This window comes from Hyperolius riggenbachi, chromosome 9 (assembly GCF_040937935.1).
Source record: "Hyperolius riggenbachi isolate aHypRig1 chromosome 9, aHypRig1.pri, whole genome shotgun sequence".
NCBI lineage: Eukaryota > Metazoa > Chordata > Amphibia > Anura > Hyperoliidae > Hyperolius > Hyperolius riggenbachi.
In genome coordinates, this window is record NC_090654.1 from 198,264,725 (window position 1) to 198,286,712 (window position 21,988).

The 21,988-nt window shown below is 41.4% G+C and overlaps 1 protein-coding gene across 1 annotated transcript in view; it reads right to left on the reverse strand.

Annotated features, from left to right (window-relative positions):
• Positions 1–640: 640 nt before the first annotated feature.
• SCFD1 (sec1 family domain containing 1) overlaps positions 641–21,988 on the reverse strand; it is a 145,091-nt gene continuing 123,743 nt past the window's right edge. The window contains exons 19-25 of the mRNA XM_068253884.1: positions 21,109–21,184; positions 19,298–19,351; positions 17,264–17,316; positions 15,310–15,343; positions 9,162–9,227; positions 5,046–5,114; positions 641–999 (exon numbers count right to left, since the gene is read on the reverse strand). Coding sequence (XP_068109985.1) covers positions 976–999; positions 5,046–5,114; positions 9,162–9,227; positions 15,310–15,343; positions 17,264–17,316; positions 19,298–19,351; positions 21,109–21,184 — 376 coding nt within the window. The 3' untranslated portion in view covers positions 641–975. The remainder of the gene's footprint in view (positions 1,000–5,045; positions 5,115–9,161; positions 9,228–15,309; positions 15,344–17,263; positions 17,317–19,297; positions 19,352–21,108; positions 21,185–21,988) is intronic.

Below are 21,988 nucleotides of genomic sequence, written 5' to 3' on the forward strand. Positions count from 1 at the left end.
GCTCACAGTGAAGACTTGCTGCAGGTTTCTATTGGGAGTGATAACACAGGGTTTCTGCTGCTTGGCCAGCAGGTGGATTTCCTTAGTTTTTCCACTTCCCAGTCCGACATTGCTTAAATATATCTTCAATAAAGCAGTGCAAATACCACAAAGATGTGCAAAGAGCAATAAGTCAAGGCAACCATGTTTCTGCTTAGTGAAATAAATATAAATGGTAAATGCTAACTGGTAGGGATGGTCAGTAAGATGCAAATAATTCAGAGCTCATGCAGGATAATGCAGCTTGAAAATGGACCAAGTGAATTCCACCTCAGCAGAATTCCATTGGACAATTTTCCAGCTACATACAAAATTTGCATAATCCTGCGTCAACACGGATTTATTTGCATCTCATTAGCCATCCCTGATAACTGGGTGCTGTTGGTCAATGCAGTCTGCCCCACTCATTACGTTTATTTACGCCATTTGACATCTGATGTATTTGAAAGCAGCTCATGTGCCTAGGGACCATTGTAACCCCCAAGATCTCTCTGTTGTTCTCTCACATCCAACACTGTATGCAGCACCTTCTGTGTTGACCAAACATTTGTTAATAGTGAACCATTTCAGAAAGCAGAATCCTGAATACGCACAATGTGCATTATAAAATTAAACAATGTTTTGTTTTATTGGAAACAGACTGTTTTTTTTTTACAGAGAATGTGTTAATGCCAAGGTTATTGTGGTTGAGGAACCTCCAGCAAGGGTCAACTATGAGAGTCCTTGTACAGTGCTGAAGAAACCTATACACCTGTTATGCATGACGTTTCAGAGATGTGATACTGTCCGTCCTTCAGACTCACTGGCATCAGTGTGTGGCTTTGCCAGAAGAAGGGTTCATGGAACGGTAAAAGTATCGGCCAGGCCATATAGTCCTTGTGTGGTCAAATCACACTCAGGAGATAAATGGAAAAAGATCCGGGGCAATGTTTTCTGCTATTTCTGTCCAAGCTGGGACAACTAGAATAAAAGAAAAAACAAACTGCATAAAACATATCTATAATTGATATGCACATACACAGATTTTGCAGAATAGATATTTATGAATAACAAAGCAGTTTAACCTCCTGAGCGGTATGCCCGACACTGGGGGTTTTGTATCCACATAATCCCCTGCTATAAAACTATTAGATTAGATGCGATCAGTAAATATTAGCTAGCATTGGGCTAGATAGAATAGGTGGCCCCCCAACCTCCTCCCCTCCACCCTTCCCCCCCCCCCGATTGCCCAGAATCTCCCTGATCAGTCCGCTTGTACATTACCCAGCCAGGCTCCAGCGATCGACACAGCCTCCCCGGACAGCTCCGCGCTTCTCTACGGGGAGGATCGGGTCTGCGCATGACGTTAATGACGTCATGTACGATCCTCCCCATAGAGAAGAGCAGAGCTGTCGCTGGAGCCTGGCTGGGTAATGTATAAGCGGACTGATCGGGGGATTCTGGACAATCGGGAGGGGGGTGCGGCCATCTATTCTAGCTAGTCCGGTGATAGCTAATACTTACTGATCACATTTAATCTAACAGTTTTATAGCAGGGGACTATGTGGATACAAAACCTCCTGAGCGTCATAACGCTCAGGAGGTTAAAAGGGTGCCAGAATTAAGTAAAAAAAATATAATCTATGTGGTGGCCATACCTGGGACGTCTTCAATGCCACTATAAACGCTTCACCAACCTCACCTCAGTCTTCAAGCTATGTGTCGCCCCCCCATCAAAGTTTTGAGTGATTTCAGTTTGGAGCAAATACGCACACTCCGTCCTCTCAGTTTGCCCTCTATAAATGCTTCCGAAAGCCTATGCATGCAGGAGTGTGCACAAAATGGCCATGGGACTGGATGGAGCATGCACACTTCAGCATGGAAGAGGCATAGCTCAAGACAAAGGGGAGGTTGTGCTGAGGGGTCATGGATTTATGGCACAGTGAACGGTCTTCAGATATGACCACCTCGTATTTTTTCACTTCAAGTTTACTTTGAAGGATAACAGAGCTGAATGAAAAAGTAAAAGCAGGGTGAGCAGGCATGTATACGAAGTAGTCTTCATGCCCACCGCTACCCTCATTCTCATCCCTCTCCCTCCTTTACTGTGCAAATGCCCCCCACAGTCATTTTCCCAGTCGCCTGCAGCAGGAGCGCTCTGCGCATGTAGTCATGACATCATGCGCAGAACGCTCCCGTCTGCAGTTCCACAATCAAGGATGCACGCACGTATGTCCGGCCCAGCCGACCAACAAGCATTTGTGCAATAAAGGAGGGAGACGGAGAACGGGATCGGTGGGCATGAGGAGTACTTTGTATACATGCCTGCTCCCCCCCCCCCCCCCCGTTTTTACTTTTTCATTCAGCTCCGGTATCCTTTAATTACAGAAGAGTAGATGCAAATTTTGATAAACAAATAAATTGCAATCTATTGGTACAAAGAAATGGTCATTTGATTTTTATATATGACAACTCATCTTATTGAGTAGAGTAGACCTAAAGGCTGAATTGGTTGGTATTGGAAAAAAGAATAATTGGTTCAATTAATTTTTTAAAGAACTATTAAGCCTCTGAGAGGGATATAGATGTTTCCTTTTAAACAATACCAGTTGCCTAGTAGTCCTGCTGATCTCTTTGCTGCAATAGTGTCTGAATCACACACCTGAAACAAGCATGCAGCTAATCCAGTCTGACTTCAGTCAGAGCACCTGATCTGCATGCTTAATCAGGGGCTGTGGCTGAAAGTATTAGAGACACAGGATCAGCAAGAGAGTCAGGCAACTGGTATTATTTAAAAGGAAAAATACATGTCCGTCTCAGTTTAGGTTCACTTTAAGGTGTCCATGAACGATTCAATTTACTGAACGATGGTTTATGAACGATCGGAAATGATTGTTTGGGACCACTAATAGACAAAAACCAATCCAATCAGATTGACGAATCGATCTCAAATCTGATTGATTTCATTAATCTGATTGGATTGGTTAGGAGAATCTATCCATTAGTGGTTCGTAAAAACAATTATTCAGCAAATTGTATTGTTAGCGGCCATCTTACTCCATTTTCTGGTGTGGGGGTTGGACTTTGTACCCAGGGCAAATAGAGCAGTGCTTATAAGAAGGAGCATGTCCTGGACTGTTAGACCTTACCTGGAATTTCATTACCTTGGATACAATTATGCAAGCCTGTAGGAATGTTGGGGACACGTATTGCTCAATGGGAGTGAATGCAATTTTAAAATGTAAATCCCAAAAGCAGAAACTAGAACATTATTACAATGGAACATACATATACTGCTCTAGTGCAGTCACCGGTATGCAGTCATAATATGGCTTGCAAAAATATGGAGTGCATAAAGATGGTTTCGCTAAGGACTGTCTTATTCTTACAGGAATCAGAGAAACACTTTAAATTCTGATACTTAACATGGGATTATGTTATTTCTATAAACCCACTAGAACAAAAAAATAAATGAAATGCAAACTCCACTTGTGACCATTTAAACAAATACAGAAAGTGGTTCAGAAAGTGGTTCATAATTACTTTACCAATTGTTGTTCCTGTGTTTAAATATAAAAAACAGACAGTTTAATCTATGCCAAAGTCAACCGGCAGTAGTCATGGCTGAAAAAAGTAAGTTTGAAAAGTAGCTATTTAATTGTAAACATTTATGTTCCAAAGCAAAGTACAGCATTGCCTTAGTAAAACAAACTATTCATACGTCGATTGCAGGACATTAAAAACAGACATTACCGGTAATGCCTAATTTCAGGACAAATTCCTCTCTCCCCTGTGGAATCCAGAAATAATGGTGTTGCTCAGTCATTAAAGCATGCTTGAACTGACATGTGGCATGGTGAGAAAAACATAGCTACATATACAGTGATGTCCATAATTATTCATACCCCTGACATATTTTTGACTTAAAGGGAAAGTCCAAGCAAAATAAAAAAAATGAGTTTCACTTACCTGGGGCTTCTACCAGCCCCAAGCAGCCATCCTGTGCCCTCGTAGTCACTCACTGCTGCTCCAGTCCCCCGCTGGCAGCTTGCCGACCTCGGAGGTCGGTGGGACGCATTGCGTACATTTTTACGCATTCCAGCTAGTGCAGGAAAATTAACTGTGCTACTAGTGTAGAGGGATGAACTGATGGGGAATACGGTTGCAGCGGTATACCGCGGTAATCATACCATGCTTCTGACTCCAGGAGCATGGTATGATCACCATGCACAATAAAACTGTGGTATACCGCTGCAACCCTAATGGGGAATATTATTTTATTTTAGTTAGCATGCACAGGCCTCTCATGGTAGTGGATCCTATAGAAGGACTACGTTATCCACATCAACCCATCAGATTTTCCCTGATAGCAGAACAGTTGGACACAAGTCAATAATTCTGCAGCCTGTTAGCCCAAATTAACATTCAAAAATAAAATGGCTGGTCACTTTATTTTGTAGCTACATGCATAAGTGCTGGCAGGGCCGGGACAAGGCATAGGCTGGAGAGGCTCCAGCCTCAGGGCGCAGAGTAGGAGGGGGCGCACAATTCATTCAGCTGTCATTCCTAATTGTGTTTGAAGCAGAAAGAAATAAGAAAAGGGGATACATAGCAGTGACTACAAGCCAGATAACTAGATATTAAGGTGTTGGGGAGGTTGTGGGCCCTGTGGCCCTCTTAGTCTAATAGCAATCAGTGTGTGACAGCTGGGGTGGGAGGGATGGAGGGGCGCACTTTGGTGTCTCAGCCTTGGGTGCTGGAGGACCTTGTCCCAGCTCTGAGTGCTGGTCCTGTTACAGAACACACAAAGGGGGGGGGGGGGGTTGCCCTTCTGCAACGTTACTTTGTGAGTACCATTTATATTAATTTGTTTTTTGTTATAGGGTGCTTTCGATCACCCTCCACAATTGCATATGCTGCTACAGAACAGGCTAGGAAATAATCTGTTGCTTGTATATATATGAGACTTAACATGTTGTAGGTTTTAATTTCATTGTATGACTGCATACCAAAAAGGCAACTATTACCTGCTTAACAAACTGTGCAGCATTGAAAAGCTCTGTGCATCCATACAGTATGTGCTTTCCTTGTTTGGTCTAGGAAAGAAAAACACAGCACGTTGGTTTAAGACAAATACATTGTAAATACATTTAAAAGGACTGAAACTGAATCATATACCACCAATACTTAACATTAATACCAATACTTGACATCCTATTGCCATTAGGGTTAGTGAAAAGCGTTAAATAGTTATTGTACCAACAGTCAGCCAGTGATGGAAGAAAGGGTTTTGGAAAAAAAGGCTCAGTGGAGCTGGGAAGGCCCACATAAATAAAATCTATGGTAGAGTCAGCTAAGAGAAGGACAGAGCTTAGCAACTAGTGATGGCTTTTCAAAGCAAAGCAAAACCAGAGCTAGATGCCTGCCATGAAACTTTATTTTTATAGGGAAGATTGTTTGCATGTCAATAAGCCAAAGTCATCTGTTTCAAGAGACGGAGGCAGATGAGAGACAGCAGGGGAGGAACTTCAGGGAAGGGACAGAAGAATATTCTAGGAATAAATTACAGAGTAAAAAGAAAGGAAAAGGACGGAATAGAAAGGACTCGTGGTAAGGGGGCAGGGAAATTGGTGTAAGACATGGATAAAAGGCAACAGTGGCGATGGAAAAATACAAAGCTTAAAACTAATAAAAAGCAGGACCGTATTAAAGAGTCCTCATGAATGTTTCTAGTAGGGGGTCTAGTTGTCATACCCCCAACTGTCTCCAATCTGTCTCCTGTGACCCGAAACAGGTAATACTATCTAACGCAGCTCTTTAAGGACCACCGTGACAAAATCTGTAACAAGCAGATTTTGGTATATTTCTCCCAGAGTAAAATGCACTGTAAATGATTTTTTCCTGTGTAGCTGTCACTGACAGAAAGGTAGTATTAATCTGACAGCTCTGAACCTTGTTCTTGCAGTTTTTAGACTTGTCCCTCTCCTTATGGGGTATTCTAAAGGCTTCCTTTATTCTTTCCATGCATTCCCTGACAGCAGTGGAACAGTCCAACTGCAAGAACAGTGGCTAGGCCAGCTGAATTAAGCACTTAATTCCTCCAGAGGAACTTCCAACCCTAGTTTACGCCTTCATCACATCACGGCTGGACTATTGCAATGCTTTCTGTACAGGGCTTCCAAATAAAGACCTACACCTCCTCAAGCTTGTACAGAATGTTGCCGCAAGGCTGGTAACAAGCCCACCCGCCTTTGCCACATAACACACATTCTTTGCTCACTCCACTGGTGTCCCTTAATATGGAGAATCCTTTTCAAAATTGGCATGCCCACATTCAACATGACCTGGAGCTCGGATACCTAAACTGTGTCACAACTCCCACAGCCTCAGATCAGCAGGCTCTAATAACTTGACCACCCCCAGAGTCCAACTAAAAACCTTTGGTGAAGCACTTTGAGTCCGCCAGGAGAAAAGCACAATATTAATGTTATTTGTCTTATCTTATTCATTTGATGGCTCCGAACCTCTTTCTGAGTGGTTTTGTGATATTTCAGAAGCATTCCCTGGCAACAACAACCGTGATAACTACATAGGAAAAAGTCATCTACAGTGCATTTTCTATGACACAAATATATTTTATCCATGCGTGCAAGTGAACTTTAAATAGATTCCTCTTTGGTCATAATGGTCCTTTAAAGAGAACCCGAGGTGGCTTTGTATAACGTTAGTGGGGCACAGAGGCTGGTTGGGCACACTAACACCAGCCTCTGTTGCCCCATTGTGTGTGTCAAAGACCCCCCTGCTCGCCGCTATCCTCCCCGCAGTGCTGGCGACACGCAGCGCGTCGCCAGCACAATGTTTACCCTAGCGCTGTCTGTCAGCGCCGCTCCCCCGCCTCCTCCGCATCGCCGCTACCCGCCCTCGTCCCTTCCCTCCAATCAGCGTGAGGGAAGGGACGAGGGCGGGTAGCGGCGATGCGGAGGAGGCGGCGGAGCGGCGCTGACAGACAGCGCTAGGGTAAACATTGTGCTGGCGACACGCTGCGTGTCGCCAGCATTGCGGGGGTATAGCGGCGAGCAGGGGGGTCTTTGACACACACGATGGGGCAACAGAGGCTGGTGTTAGTGTGCCCAACCAGCCTCTGTGCCCCACTAAAGTTATACAAAGCCACCTCGGGTTCTCTTTAAAGCTCACCTATACTGAGGCATTGTAAAAACTGCAAAAGCTGAACTAGCAGTTTCTAAATCACAGAGCTTGTTTACGTGAAGTGGAGTGACAACACCTAATCTGTATATTACTTCCAAGTCGATCCCTCAGAGTGTTGCTCTTACCTCAGTAAAGGTAAAATACAGAGCTTAAAACTAATAAAAAGCAGGACCGTATTAAAGAGTCCTCATGAATGTTTCTAGTAGGGGGTCTAGTTGTACCTACCTGTCATTAATGCACAATTGCAACTGATATAATGTAAAAGGACCCTTGAGTCGACAAAATGGCAGCCTCTACAGTTCTTTTAGAACAAGTGTTCTTTAAAGGGGAACGTTACTGAATATAACAATGAATAAAATTGGTTATTTTTGTACAATATTTATTTATAAATTATCTAGTCAGTGTTTGTCCATTGTAAAATGTTTCCTCTCTTGCGTATTTGAATTAAGGGCACCTAACCTTTGGCTTAAGTGTCAGGACAGGGGTGTATGTGTGTGTGTGGGGAGGGGGGTGGGGGGTTAAGTGTTAGGCTTCAGGTCCAGGGTTTGTATGAGTGTGTGGGGGGGTGTTAGGTGTCATAGTTGGGGTTTACAGGAAGGTAGAGGGTTAAGGATTAGTTGTCGTGACTGGGGTTTGTGCAGGCGGTGGGCAGTTAACCTCCCTGGTATGCTTATTTCCAGATTTAGGGTCTAAAAGCCATGAATTTTTTTCACAAGCTTTTAGATCCTAAAAACAAGAAAAAAAACATAGCACAGAGAGATCTGCAGCAGCTCCTGCATATAACTCACTCAGGCACAGGATTACCGCTCTGAGTTTTGGATTTCCGTCCTAAGCCTGACTCAGGATTACTGCTAAGGAGGCCTAACACTTAATCCTCCCCCCTCACACAAACCCCGGACCTGACGCCTAACACTTAACCCCCCACACACACACGCACACAAACCCTGGACCTGACGCCTAACACTTAACATCCCCCCTCTATACTCTGTGCAGCGCTGGGTAAGATGTCAGCACTATATAAATATTTAACCAAGTGTTTACAGAAATAAACAGCCTGCCAGCTCCAATCACTGGCTGGCAGACTGTTCGCTGGTGTCCTCCTGTGTGCAGTGACGCGAGAGCTCGCTTGTGCAAGCGAGAGCCCCCGTCAAATCTTGCTCCTCACGAGATGATGCCATATGGCGGTGCGGAGGAACAACAGAGCCACTCTACTGCCGCCGTATGGCATTAGGCGGTCGGCAAGAGGTTAAAGTAAAATTAGGTATCCTGAACAATAAATTACATTTTACTGTATGCCATTGCAGTGCCTCTTTAAAGGATTTCCGAGGTGACAAAATAAATGTAGCTTTACTTACCTGGGGCTTCTTCCAGCCCCTAGAAATCATTTGTGTACCTCGCCACAGCTTTGGTCTTCTTCGGGGCTGACAGCCTCTAAAGCTCGTCTACTACCAATGGGTCCAGTTCTGCGAAGAGGGACACAAATTACTTCTAGGGGCTGGAAGAAGCAGGGCTGTGGAGTCGGTACAAAAATCATTTGACTGACTCATCAGTTTATGAAATCTCCGACTCCAGGTACCCAAAATTACTCCGAATCTGACACCTTGACTCTGATTCCACAGTCTAGTCTTTACAAAGGCTATGAATTTGGTTCAAAAATCATCCGACTCCTCAGTTTATTAAAACCACAGACTCCAGGTACCCTAAATTGCTCCAACTCCACAGCCCTGGGAAGAAGTCCCAGGTAAGAAATAATACATTTATTTTGTCACCTCAGAAATCCTCTAAGGTTCTCCATTGACCATTTGCCCCAAAGCGTCAACTTGCAGAATCTAGGGTCACAGCTAGAATGTAAGGGCTAAAACCAATGTATTTTAATTGTCATATAATATGATTTTGATATACAAAGTTTGAGAAACAGTGATCTTAACATTACCAACCTTTATATAATCTACTAAATTCTGGTATTCAATATAGTTCCCACCTCCAACGACAAACACAATGGCCTGTGGGGAAAGAAAGCAAAATCAGTAACCTGTTATACATCTGAATATAAAAGATGTCAAATAAGTAACAATGAAAAATGTACTGGATACCATACTTGAAAACAGACATATAAAATTATAATATAGTAAAGCTGTGGTTATATACGATAACTAAAACTAAAGGAAAACTTTACCCGTTGCCGTAAAATGGTGAAGGCATGGGTGGATCTGCATTCAAATATGAGACTAATACCACCTTGAAGGCCATCTTGAAACCAGAGACATCGCTACCTAAAGATTTGATACTTTCCCGGGGCTTCCTCCAGCCTTATAAGCATGCAGTCTGCCGTTCAGCCGCGATCACCATGCACAGAAGACCCGGGACTGGACCCGGCTGAGCCAGTTACCGGGCTGATTGCGGCTGATTGGCAGACAGCGGGAGGACAGGAGGGACTCACACATGCTTATGGGGCTGGAGGAAATCCCTGGTAAATATCAAATCTTTTGGTAGCAATGTCTCTGGTACACTTTAAGGTGGCCATCAATGATACTATCTTGATTAAACAATCTTACCAAATCTATATAGTGAAGAGGTAAGATTTTTATTATTATTGATTTATAAAGCACCAACATGCTGTGGTGCTATGCAAAGTAGAAAAAAAACATAGGGTGCATAATAATAAAGACAATGTTTTGTACACCAATATACAAAATACAGAATTGGCACAAACTACAGAGTCGGTAAGAAGTACAGAATTGGTAATTACAGTGACAAAAGTAACATGATGAATAAATGTATAACAAACTCCAAGACACAAAAAGGTGAGAGAGAGCCCTGCCCTTGCAAGCTTACAATCTAAAGGAATTGGGCGGGAGGTTGGACAAGAGGTGGGTTAGTATACAGTAGGTAGTAGTAGTATACCTAGAGGCAGTGTGCTTTTAAGCTATCTAGTGGGAGTAGAACTTGCCCAAAGCTCAATGGGGGAATGGCCTAAGGTAGAGCGTATGCTTGTCAGAAAAGGTGAGTTTTGAGAGAGCGTTTAAAGATATCAAAGGATGAGGTGTGATGGATGTGATGTGGAAGGGCATGTGCAAAATCTTGTATACGTGAAACCGAGATGGTAAATCTAGAGGAGGACAAAGTAAGGTAATGTACAGATCTGTGATTGTGATTGGGTTGGTATCTGGAAACTAGTGAGGAAATGTACAGGAAAGAGAGATAGTGGAGAGCTTTGTAGGTTTGGGTTAAGACCAAGTAGGGATGGTACATTCCCACATGCTTTGCTAAGTGGTTGCCTGATTAGCAACCCAATTTTGTGAGTATCTTCGCACTTTACATACTACTAACATACCCTCATGCAACGATACTGCACCAGATTGGGCCGTTTCTAGTTTTCCAACACTTGCAGTACAGGAAAATAGGAATGTACTTCAGACAATTTCTTAGTAGGACTAGTACTTTTATACCCATATTTATCTCATCATGTCACACATCAATTCAGGTACACTTCAACTATGAAAGTCAAATCATATTTTCCACAAACTGCTAAACCCTGGGGTGTGTTTGTACATCCTTCAGAATTGTTACACATTAGCTACAGTTACAAGCTAGCAGGATATTGACACAGGACAGATTGTAAAGGAATGTTTCTGTAAGATGAGCTAAGAAATGACATAACTAAGAGCAGAAATAGCATGTAAATAGTGTGCAGTACTTCCTATTACAAAAATAAAAGCTGCCAGGAAATAATCATGGCATGTGCGCTAGCTCCAAAGCTCTTCTGGAGTTTCCATATATTTTGGTGATAAAGTTGATCTCAAATGTATGTCAACAGCCCCCATAACAGAGAGCTCTGGTTTGGGAAAAAGCACTTTCTCAGGTATGGTACCAGTCAAACATTTAGACAGACCTTCTCATTCAATAGTAGTTCTTTATTTTTAATATTACATTGTAGTGTATATAGTTTTATATTATAGATTCTGCAAAGTAGCCACCTATTACTTCGATGACAGCTTTGCACACACTCTCGGCTTTTAGTCAATCACATTCATGAGGTAGTCGCCTGGACCTGCATTCCCTAAACAGGCCTTTAAGCGGAATATAACCCTGCATTTCAACTTTGCTCTAAAACATTATTTACAGTATATTATATGCAACCAGCATTTTTTTTTTACTAGACCAGCATTGGAAGGGTTACACACAGCTTTAAAGTTCCTGGAGATTTCTGCAGACGCATCTGAAGCTGACAAAGATACATTTTGTTTACATAAATGTATCTAAGTGTTGAATGTGACTCGCTTTCTCAGGTGCTGGAGGACAGCCAAAGAGTGTGTAACATTTCTCAATAGATACATATAACTAAATAGAATGTAACAATCTGAACTTCTGCATATCTCTCCCGGAACCTTAAACCTCTGTGTTTAACCCTTCCAATGCTGGTCTAGTAAAAAAAAATGCTTTTTGCATATAATATGCTGTAAATAATGTTTTAGAGCAAAGTTGAAATGCAGGGTTATATTCCGCTTTAATTAATGGAACTTCTTGCCTTCTTAATGTGTTTGAGGCCATCTGCTGAGTTGTGTAGACGGAGCAATGGTACTTAAAGCGGAATATAACCCTGCATTTCAACTTTGCTCTAAAACATTATTTACAGTATATTATATGCAACCAGCATTTTTTTTTTACTAGACCAGCATTGGAAGGGTTACACAGGGCTTTAAAGTCCCTAGAGATTTCTGCAACCGAATCCGAACTTGAGTTAGATACTTTTTGTTTACAAATATGTGTTTATTATGACTCATCTCTCTCACTGAGAAGGAGCTTGGAGGACAGCCAAAGAGATGTATCTATTGATAAACAGTTACACACTAACTAAATAGAATGTAACCATCTGAATGTCTGCACGGAACTTAAAACCTCTGTGTTTAACCCTTCCAATGCTGGTCTAGTAAAAAAAAAATGCTTTTTGCATATAATATGCTGTAAATAATGTTTTAGAGCAAAGTTGAAATGCAGGGTTATATTCCGCTTTAAACTTTTGATTGATACTAAATATATCAAAAAATGAAACATTTGTATAAAAGGACCACTATTGTGAAAAATTGTCAAATTTAACTAGTCATCTCCCATTCACCGATCAAAGTGCTTGTGATCAATGATCACTGGCATAAATGAGATGTTGGTGGTCATCAATAAAATAAAAGTGAAAGCATACATGCTAAATTTTCTGCGTAAATTCACAGTTCACAGGAATTGGGGGGTGGAGGGGGGGGGGGGTTAACTAGTGGCCAAATAGTAAAATTACACCTACATACATATTAACCCCCCCCTCCAAAAACAAAAAATCTTGTCTAAAAAAATATATACATAGTTACCTTAGGGACTCAACTTTTTTAACTCCCAAACGACTGCATCACGCTGATGGGCATGAACGTGGCGGCAGCCCCAGGACCGCCTAACGCCAATTGGCGTCAAGTCCTGTGGCGGGGATTTGCAGGAGATTGCACATCTCCGCATGAATGACGGAGCTCTGCTCCATCATAAGTCTCCCAGCAGTGTTTTCCGCTAGGAGACTGTTAGACGGCAAAACCGCCGTCTATTTACAGTGTGCAGCGCTGCAATCTAAGGCAGTGCTGCACTGGGGACACCCATGTGACACGGCTGTCCCCTTGGGGGAGACAAAAGCAATTGGCTCTCATAGGCTGATGCTTATGACAGCCCATTGCTGTAATAAAACACACTTAGCAGACCTTGTATGAGACCTCCCTAAAATATAACTTTTATTTGTTACAGTAAAATCTTTCCATCTTTAAGAATTTGGTTTGTATTTTAGATATTGATATTTTTGATTTAATTCACATTAACCTAGTAGGGTAGTAGAAAACATATTGATATATCTTAGAAAGGACCTTCTGTATTTTATAGTCAATTCTTATCAAACCCCCTACCAGGCACTAAATTAGTATATATGCTGAGTTACTTCAAATAGTACAGAACCCTCCACCTAAAACCAACATGTTTCGGCTCCTTAAAAATAGAGCTGTCGTCAGGGCTACAATGAAAAAGAGCTTAGGGTGCAAAGTGCATAATAGAAGAAAAACGCAGCTATCTACAAATACATAATCAAAAAACACAATCAATGAGAGCTGTGCTCTCTAGTAAGGTCAGCAAACAAATGAGGCTGTCTAGCAGCCTTCCTTATATACCCTGGAGAGTGGGTGGGATCTGGTATGCCATACCTCCCCTCCTAAATATCGCCTCCTATTGGTTGGGTTCATTGTCAATCATAAACTCTCTACTAACATTGTTTAGTTCTCCTATTCAATCTTTTTCCATATATTCTCAAAAAGCGTTTTTGAGAATATATGGAAAAAGATTGAATAGGAGAACTAACCAATAGGAGGGGATAGCTCTGCTCCATCAACCAACCAATAGGAGGGGATATTTAGGAGGGGAGGTATGGCATACCAGATCCCACCCACTCTCCAGGGTATATAAGGAAGGCTGCTAGACAGCCTCATTTGTTTGCTGACCTTACTAGAGAGCTAAGCTCTCATTGATTGTGTTTTTGATTATGTATTTGTAGATAGCTGCGTTTTTCTTCTATTATGCACTTTGCACCCTAAGCACTTTTTCATTGTAGCCCTGACGACGGCTCTATTTTTAAGGAGCCGAAACATGTCGGTTTTAGGTGGAGGGTTCTGTACTATTTGAAGTAACTCAGCATATATACTAATTTAGTGCCTGGTAGGGGGTTTGATAAGAATTGACTATAAAATACAGAAGGTCCTTTCTAAGATATATCAATATGTTTTCTACTACCCTACTAGGTTAATGTGAATTAAATAAAAAATATCTATATCTAAAATACAAACCAAATTCTTAAAGATGGAAAGATTTTACTGTAACAAATAAAAGTTATATTTTAGGGAGGTCTCATACAAGGTCTGCTAAGTGTGTTTAATTTAATAAATCAGATTTGTGTATTACATTGCTGTAATAGGCTGGCTGCCGGAGGGAGAGAGGGTTAGTAAAATAATAAGAAAATAGGTTTATTTATTGGAAAAAATTACAGTAAATATTTATAAAAAGCTGCAGATTTAGATAAAGCTGCAGTGGCCTAATTACTGAAAACTAACCTGGTCATTAGGGGGGTGTTAGCCCATAGTCCTCAAGTGGTTAATATGCATGTCAAAAGGGTATATTACTGTTATGTTTTCAAATAAGGGCTTGTAATTAGTAACAAAAATACAATGAATTTGCAATTAGTAACAAAAATACACCTGAATTTGCAAATAAAATAGCCGCCATACATTGCACTGGACTTTTAAGAATTCCCCTCATTATTTTCAAAAGTACTCCCTGGTAAGGATCTATACAAAGATGCAGGCTGGTCTCCCAACTTCTTTGCACTCTATTTTGGCAGTTGGACTGAGCAACTGCCGTTCAGTAGCAGTACTTTTAAAAATAAAGAAAACCCTGATGAAACTCCATGAGGAGACAGACTAGAGCAAAAACTGTCAGATTTGTCAGAGTTTTACTGTCTACTGTAAGTGATGGCAACATATGAGAAAAGTAATGTCTAGCTCATTTTACTTTGAAAAAAATGTACTTTTCACGTGTACGTATGTGTTTACATGTATTTTAAATTTGACAATGTTTTTAATGTATTTCTTATTGCAGAGTCTGCTGTATAAAGGGTGCTGGAGAGGAATTGCAAGTTATGATGACTATCTGCAATGGGGAGCTCAACTCAAAGAGAGGCTGAACAATGGTGGAAGCTGTTCACGTAACTCAGAAACTACAGCACTGGGACCCTGAAGGGGATGGGAGGACACATGGGAAGGCAGCCGCGGGAGAAAGGAAAGTCGATGGTTGCGCCCTGGAAACTAGCTTCTCTGCACCTGCTGAAGTAGAGAGGAAGATTGGGGGCCATAGGGAAATATAATAAAGTAAAACCAGCTTGAAAGCACACCTAGGCAGACCGGGTCACCCTGACTCTGTCATGCAAAAAAGGAAAAAGTTACTTGACTTCTATATTGATATACACAGGTATACGTTAATCAACATATATTATTATAATGCAGGTATCAATCTGCTTACCTCCTGAAAGGGATTCTTGTTTCTTGGGACAGAACTGTTGATAAAAAAATAAATAAATAATGACGTGTGTGCTAATTCGAACAAATGACGTGTAATTTCAAATCCAAATTAAGAAACAATTCAAATGAATCTATACTCAAAGTTAGGCTTGTGTTATAAGGTGCACAATCACAGACTTACAGTCAGATACATAAATATTGGGACAGGGACACATTTTTTTTGGCTCTATACACAACCATAATGGATTTGAAATGAAATGAACACGGTGTGCTTTAACTGCAGACCGTCAGCTTTAATTTGAGGTAATTTGAGGCTATGCGGCTCGAAACTGTGGGCTGTCGCCGCCATAGCCGTTTTTTTATCTTGACTATTATGTCGTTTTAATAAAATTCTAATAAAAGAGCTTACTTTTACTACTATTTTGTGGTGCCAGTCTTTTTGTGGACAGCTTTAATTTGAGGGTATTTACATCCAAATCAGGTAAACGGTGTAGGAATTACAACCGTTTGCATATGTGCCTCCCACTTGTTAAGGGAGCAAAAGCAATGGGACAGAATAATAATCATAAATCAAACTTTCACTTTTTAATACTTGGTTGCAAATCCTTTGCAGTCAATTAAAGCCTGAAGTCTGGAACGCATAGACCTCACTAGACGCTTGGTTTTTATCCCTGGTGATGCTCTGCCAGCCCTCTACTGCAACTGTCTACAGTTCCTGCTTATTCTTGGGGCATTTTCCCTTCAGCTTTGTCTTCAGCTGGAACCGGTTATCTTGTATTTATTGATGATGTGACTGCTGACAAAAGCAGGATAAATTCAGAAGTGTTTCGGGTAATATTGGTTGGAAGGCGCTTCACAGTGCAGATGGACAATGACCCAAAGCATACTGGAAAAACATCTTAAGAGTTTTTGAAGGGAAAGAAATGGAATGTTCTACAATCGCCAAGTCAATCACCTGTCCTGATTCCAGCTGAGCATGCATTTCACTTGCTGAAGACAAAAACTGAAGGGAAAATGCCCCATGAACAAGCAGGAACTGAAGACAGTTGCAGTAGAGACCTGGCAGAGCATCACCAAGGATGAAACCCAGAAATCAAGTATTAAAAAGTAAAAGTTTTATTTATGATTTTTATTCTGTCCCATTACTTTTGGTCCCTTAACAAGTGGGAGGCACATATGCAAACTGTTGTAATTCCTACACCGTTCAACAGATTTGTATGTAAATAGCCTCAAATTAAAGCTGGCAGTCTGTAGTTAAAGCACATCATGTTCGTTTCATTAGAAATCCATTGTGGTTGTGTATAGAGCAAAAAGCGTTGGAATTGTGTCGATGTCCCAATATTTATTGACCTGACTGTATATAGCAACTTCTTTCATGGTGCTGTACTATTATATGTGCAGTGCCAAACAATTAGGCTGTGTTCCTTTTTGCTGCCTGAAAGAATAAAACTTCAGGCATACTTGTTGGATTTCAGCATAACCCTCACTGATCAGGAATTATAGCCATAAAACTTTTTCCTGCAGAAAACTATTTATAAAAGCAGAGGATAGATAGAAAAAAGGTCAATAGTTCATGTATTTTCACTCTGGAACACTTTATACTTTTATACTTTTTTGGCCATTGAGCCAAAACATTAAGATAGATACTATTATTATTATAGTATTTTTATCATCAGTCTATTTTCATTTCGGGTTCACTTTAAATGTGCTAGGGACATGTCTAGTGCAGCGACATTCTATTGTCATCATGTGCTGATTAAGTCATTTGTGGCTGAGGATCGGACATTCCCCACTAATAACCCTTGTCCTGTTTTAACATACCCTCAAGGAGAATCAACTTTTTAGGGATGCAAATTAATGTGGAAGTACTTCGAAGGTACATGGGGGGTCCCATTTCTGGGCTTTTATTAGTGGGTCAAAGAAATGATTCTTACAAAAAAATTGGGAAGTATTACCTGTCATTTCCACGCAACATCTTGGGATCAAAATATCTGTAGTCATCTGTGTCCTGCAGGAAAAACAAGTTACTTATATATATTTAATTGAGGTTGGGTAACAACTAACCAGCAACTTAATTTTTACTTGACTAACAGTAAAATGGAGTGAGGCCTGGAGCCCACTACAAATGTTATCAGCTCTGAAGTGTTTAAACTCCCACTTCAATTAGTTAGCCAGCTCATGTTATAAGACAATCAGATAAATATATAGCATAATTAAAGCTCCAAGGATAAAAGTGTGCTTTCGGCCTCTTTTAGCCCCTTATACTTTCCTAGTGGTTGTGGGTCAACATGAGCTATATGGGTATTCTGTAGTACTGGTCCAATCCATGCCGTGCACTGAAGAGGACCAGTAAGTCCGAAACATGCTGTATGCATTATTATTATTATTATTTAGTATTTATATAAAGCTGGTATCTTCCACAGTGCTTTACACAGTTTACATAGAGGGGCTCACATTCTAATTCTTACATAGTCCATCATAGTCTAGCATCAATTTTAGGGGGAAGCTAATTAGCTTAACCGTATGTTTTTTTGGAGAAAAGTGGAAGGAAACCAGAGAGTCCGGAGTAAACCCACGCAGACATGAAGAGAACATATAAACTCCTTGAAGATCGTGCCATGGCTGGGATTCAAATCGGGGACCCCCAGCCGCTATCCACTAAGCCATGGTGCTGCCCATGCATGTTGGATTGATGTGGCTCTGTAAAACGTATAAGATATAGGTTCACTATAAACCAGTGGTTCTAGATGTAAGCCTGGCTTTCAGGGGCATAAAGAGATGGTTTGCATACTCAGAAATGAATCATTATGAGAAACCACAGCCGCTCAGTTAAAGGAAAGGTCCAAGGATAAAAAAAAAAAAAAAAAAAAAAAAAAAAAATCAGATCTACTTACCTGGGGCTTCCTTCAGCCCCTGGCAGCTGATCTGTCCCTCGCCGCAGCTCCAGGGTCCTGGGGTCTCCTCCGCTTGTGCTCACGTGGCCTAGAGCGTTCTGCGTCAATATAGGTTCCCTGGTGGTCTAGAGGTGGCCAAACACAATGCAAAGTGGGGAAACCACTTGCGGGCCAAATCTGAGGGCTCTGCGGGCCAGAGTTTGACATGTATACAGTGGGTGATCTCTTGCCGGTCCACCACCCATCCATCTGGACAAAATATTCTGTCTACATAACACTACAAAGTAGAATAAAGAAAAATAGTACAGAAGGGAAAAAAATAAACAAAGCCTCATCTGCCCCAACAGAAGATCACAATGTGTGTATTTTACTGCTCACAGTCACCAGCTCCTAATTTTAGCTTAAAAAATAATATAAAATGTTAATCCAAAAGTAGCTTTTATATTATTACATTGTATTAACTAAGTATTATTAAAATAATGAAAGGATTGACAAATTCCCATAAAGCATTCCATAAAACTGTGGATTCAGCAAGTGGTCAGTCTGACTCTGGATGTGGGCTGGATAAGCACATGGAGATCCGACTTTGTATACAAACACATGGCCCCCAGAGCAATCATTTTACGAGGTCTTGGCAATCAGGCCAGCTTAAAGGAGGGTGTCCGGTTGGGGCCAGAGTTCTTTCCAAAACACGTCTTTATTTTATTTCATTTAATTATTCACTTCTTTGCTTGCAGCTGTGAGCAGATAAAATAAATCCGCCAATAACAGAAATACAAACACACATAGAAGAAAATAAAAACAACTGGTAGGAACACAGCAATCCTGAAACACTTTAATGCATTTATGATGCTTGGAAGTCAGACTTAATACAAAGCCTAGGGCTGCTGAAAACAGCTGAAAATGTTATACGGCCACTTTGAGGTTATTTAAATTATCGGACATGCCAGCCGTCACAAAGCAAACTATAGATTTCTCTGTAAAGAAATAGGGCTTTGATCTTGCTCTACTTGTGAATGCTGAACCACAGCCATATATGTGACTGAGATTATATACAGAAAAGACCGGAATGATCAAACTGAGACATTTACTTACAGGATTGGATTTCACCTCCATTAGGCTATCAAGCACTCGGGTGACGGGTAGATTCTGCAACAAGAAAGACTGACAGTTAAATCTGGGGCAGCAAACTTTCGTAGAGCGATTTTTTAATTCACTCCCTGACGCAAGTCAGGAAGTGAACGCTTTGACCCAGAAAATAATAAATATAATGTATTTATTCTTAAAATCGCAAACGCAAAGCGCATGAAACGTGCGGATATGAGATTCATAGAGGTTCATTGCACAAGCGTTTTGTGGGCGATTTTGAAAATCGTCTGCACTTCAAAAAAGGCAGAAAACGCCCTAGATGTGAACGAGTCATCAAAGTGGACAGGTAGTGCTTTTGATTGGCTTGATTCCAAACTGCGTACAATTTGCATGCAATGCTCATGCAAGCTGGAGTTATTTTATCTCACCACCTCTAGTAACCAATCATTTGAAATCATGTGGTCATTACATTGGATTTGCATAACCCCTCTGGGTCAGAATGCCTATCTGCATATGTCTTCTGGGTAAAAACACGATCTGGATACCCTTTCTTAGCCAGGTCACCTGATCTGTTTACTCATTCTGAGTCAGAATACCAGATAAGCATACCCCGTATCGATCAGAACAACTGATCTGCAAACCCCTTCTGGATCAGAAAAAGAGATCTTCATACCCCTTCTGCATCAGATCTTTGTACCCCTTCTGGGTCAGAACACCTTATATGCTCTTCAATAAGAACATGCAATCTACATGTTCTTCTGGGTAGTGAATATTAAAGGAAAGGATCAAAATGATGGCTTGTAGCATTTTTAGAATGGAAGCCTCCTTTTTTTTGTGGTACAGTTTTCTTTAATTACGAAGAGACAACATATTAAAGTTTGTTTTGCTACTAGAATTATAGATTTAAATCATATTTTGGTACCATGCATTGGCTTATATTGTAGTGTGGCTGCAGATGAACAACAGGACTACACACAAGGGAATGTATAGACACCAAATAAACTAGAAACAAATTAACTGCTGTTAAAAAAGCCAAGCAATAACAAAATAGCCATAGTCTTGTTATATAATATTATGTCTGATTATCTCAGGCGGCTGGAAAGCCAAACGTTGCCTGTATCTTCTACAGATGGTTTCAGACAACTGACCTATGTCAGAAAAGACTCCAGACTCCTCCCATGGCTCATCACAGTTGCTATACCAAATATTATAGCTGCCATTTGCATTATTACATATTGAGTATCACAGATCAATATAGAAATGACTTCCCTTCAGTTTCTATAGACACTTAGATTACCAGCAATGGATATTCACATCTTGCAGCTGACGTCCTCAGAAAGCAGACACATTTACTATGGGCTCAGCAGGAGATGTGACAGAAAGTCCCGTACCCAGTGTGTATATCAAATGTCCAAACACATTCACAAAGCTTCTTGTTTTGAGCAGCCAAAACAAACAGGATGGGGGAACTGGGCAGGATGGACGGTAGCTGCGTTAACCCATATGCTGATGTGATGGCTGGGAACACAAAGAGTCTCTGCTCTACAGCACTGAACACTGGAATGACAACCTTACTAGCCATGCCATTACCATCAAAACTCAATGCAAGCTGTGCGCTCTGTGCATGACCAGAAGGCCACACAGCTGTGTACATGTGGTGCACCACAGTATAGTGACATTCTGAAGACAGGTTTAAATTTGCACTCAACTCCATTTACAGTCACTCAGCATACGCAGCTCAATTACATTCTCATCAGTGGCGGGTGGTATTCTAGCTTACACTTGTCAAAATAATGCCTGCTCCTCAGACTGTTTACCTGCTGCTTTAGAACAAAGTTTTTCACTCCCTCCATGACAAACTGGGACCCCGTATTCATGACTCTGGAGAGCAGCCTGGAAGTGGAAAAGAGAAGACAGGGTATAAAGATATGCATCCTCTGTGCCAGCTCCTCCACCCTGCACATGCTGCAGAGAAGACCATCATTGTACCTGAATAAACAGTGCATAGCTTTGAAGGCTTCAGCTGTGGATGTATCTTTGTAATGTGTCTGACAGTATGAGGAGAGGGGGAGCACAGGGGACAAGGGGTCCTCTGTGGTGGAAGGGAATTGCGCAATGCCAGCCTTGGCGGCATTTCCAGCTTCCCAAGGAATGGCACAGAAACACTTTGTCCTGATTGGTGATGGAATATTAATGTCACAATATTACTGGGAGGCCTGCAACATAATATGTGAAAGCAACAGGTCACATACAGGTGACTGGCAGAGAAGGTGAGGAGAAAAATGTAGGTCAACTTGCAAAAAGACTTCTGCATAGATGCTCGGGTCAAAAAGGAAACACCTAAGAAGAGGGAAGCCACTGGATCCTATAGAGGCTTCATGCGTCCTCCTTGTTCTTTGCGCCACTTGTCTGGGAGTACATATGTAATTCAGGGTCCGGCTTTTGCCGGCACCCAAATTATAGTGATTTTACAATCATTCCGGCTGCACTGCTATAGGCGTAATTAACATTACAGCCTATAGCGGTGCCAAAATTTAGCGCAGTGCGGAGCTGAAATGACCTAACTCATCGCTGGGACCCTCTTTAACATCAGGGCCGCACTCCTCTTCTGGGATGAGCACAGCCATGCTGCACCCGCATGAGCACGGCCGCACCTGCGCAGTGCACAAGTGTCTCCAGCTTATTATGCAGTAAGCA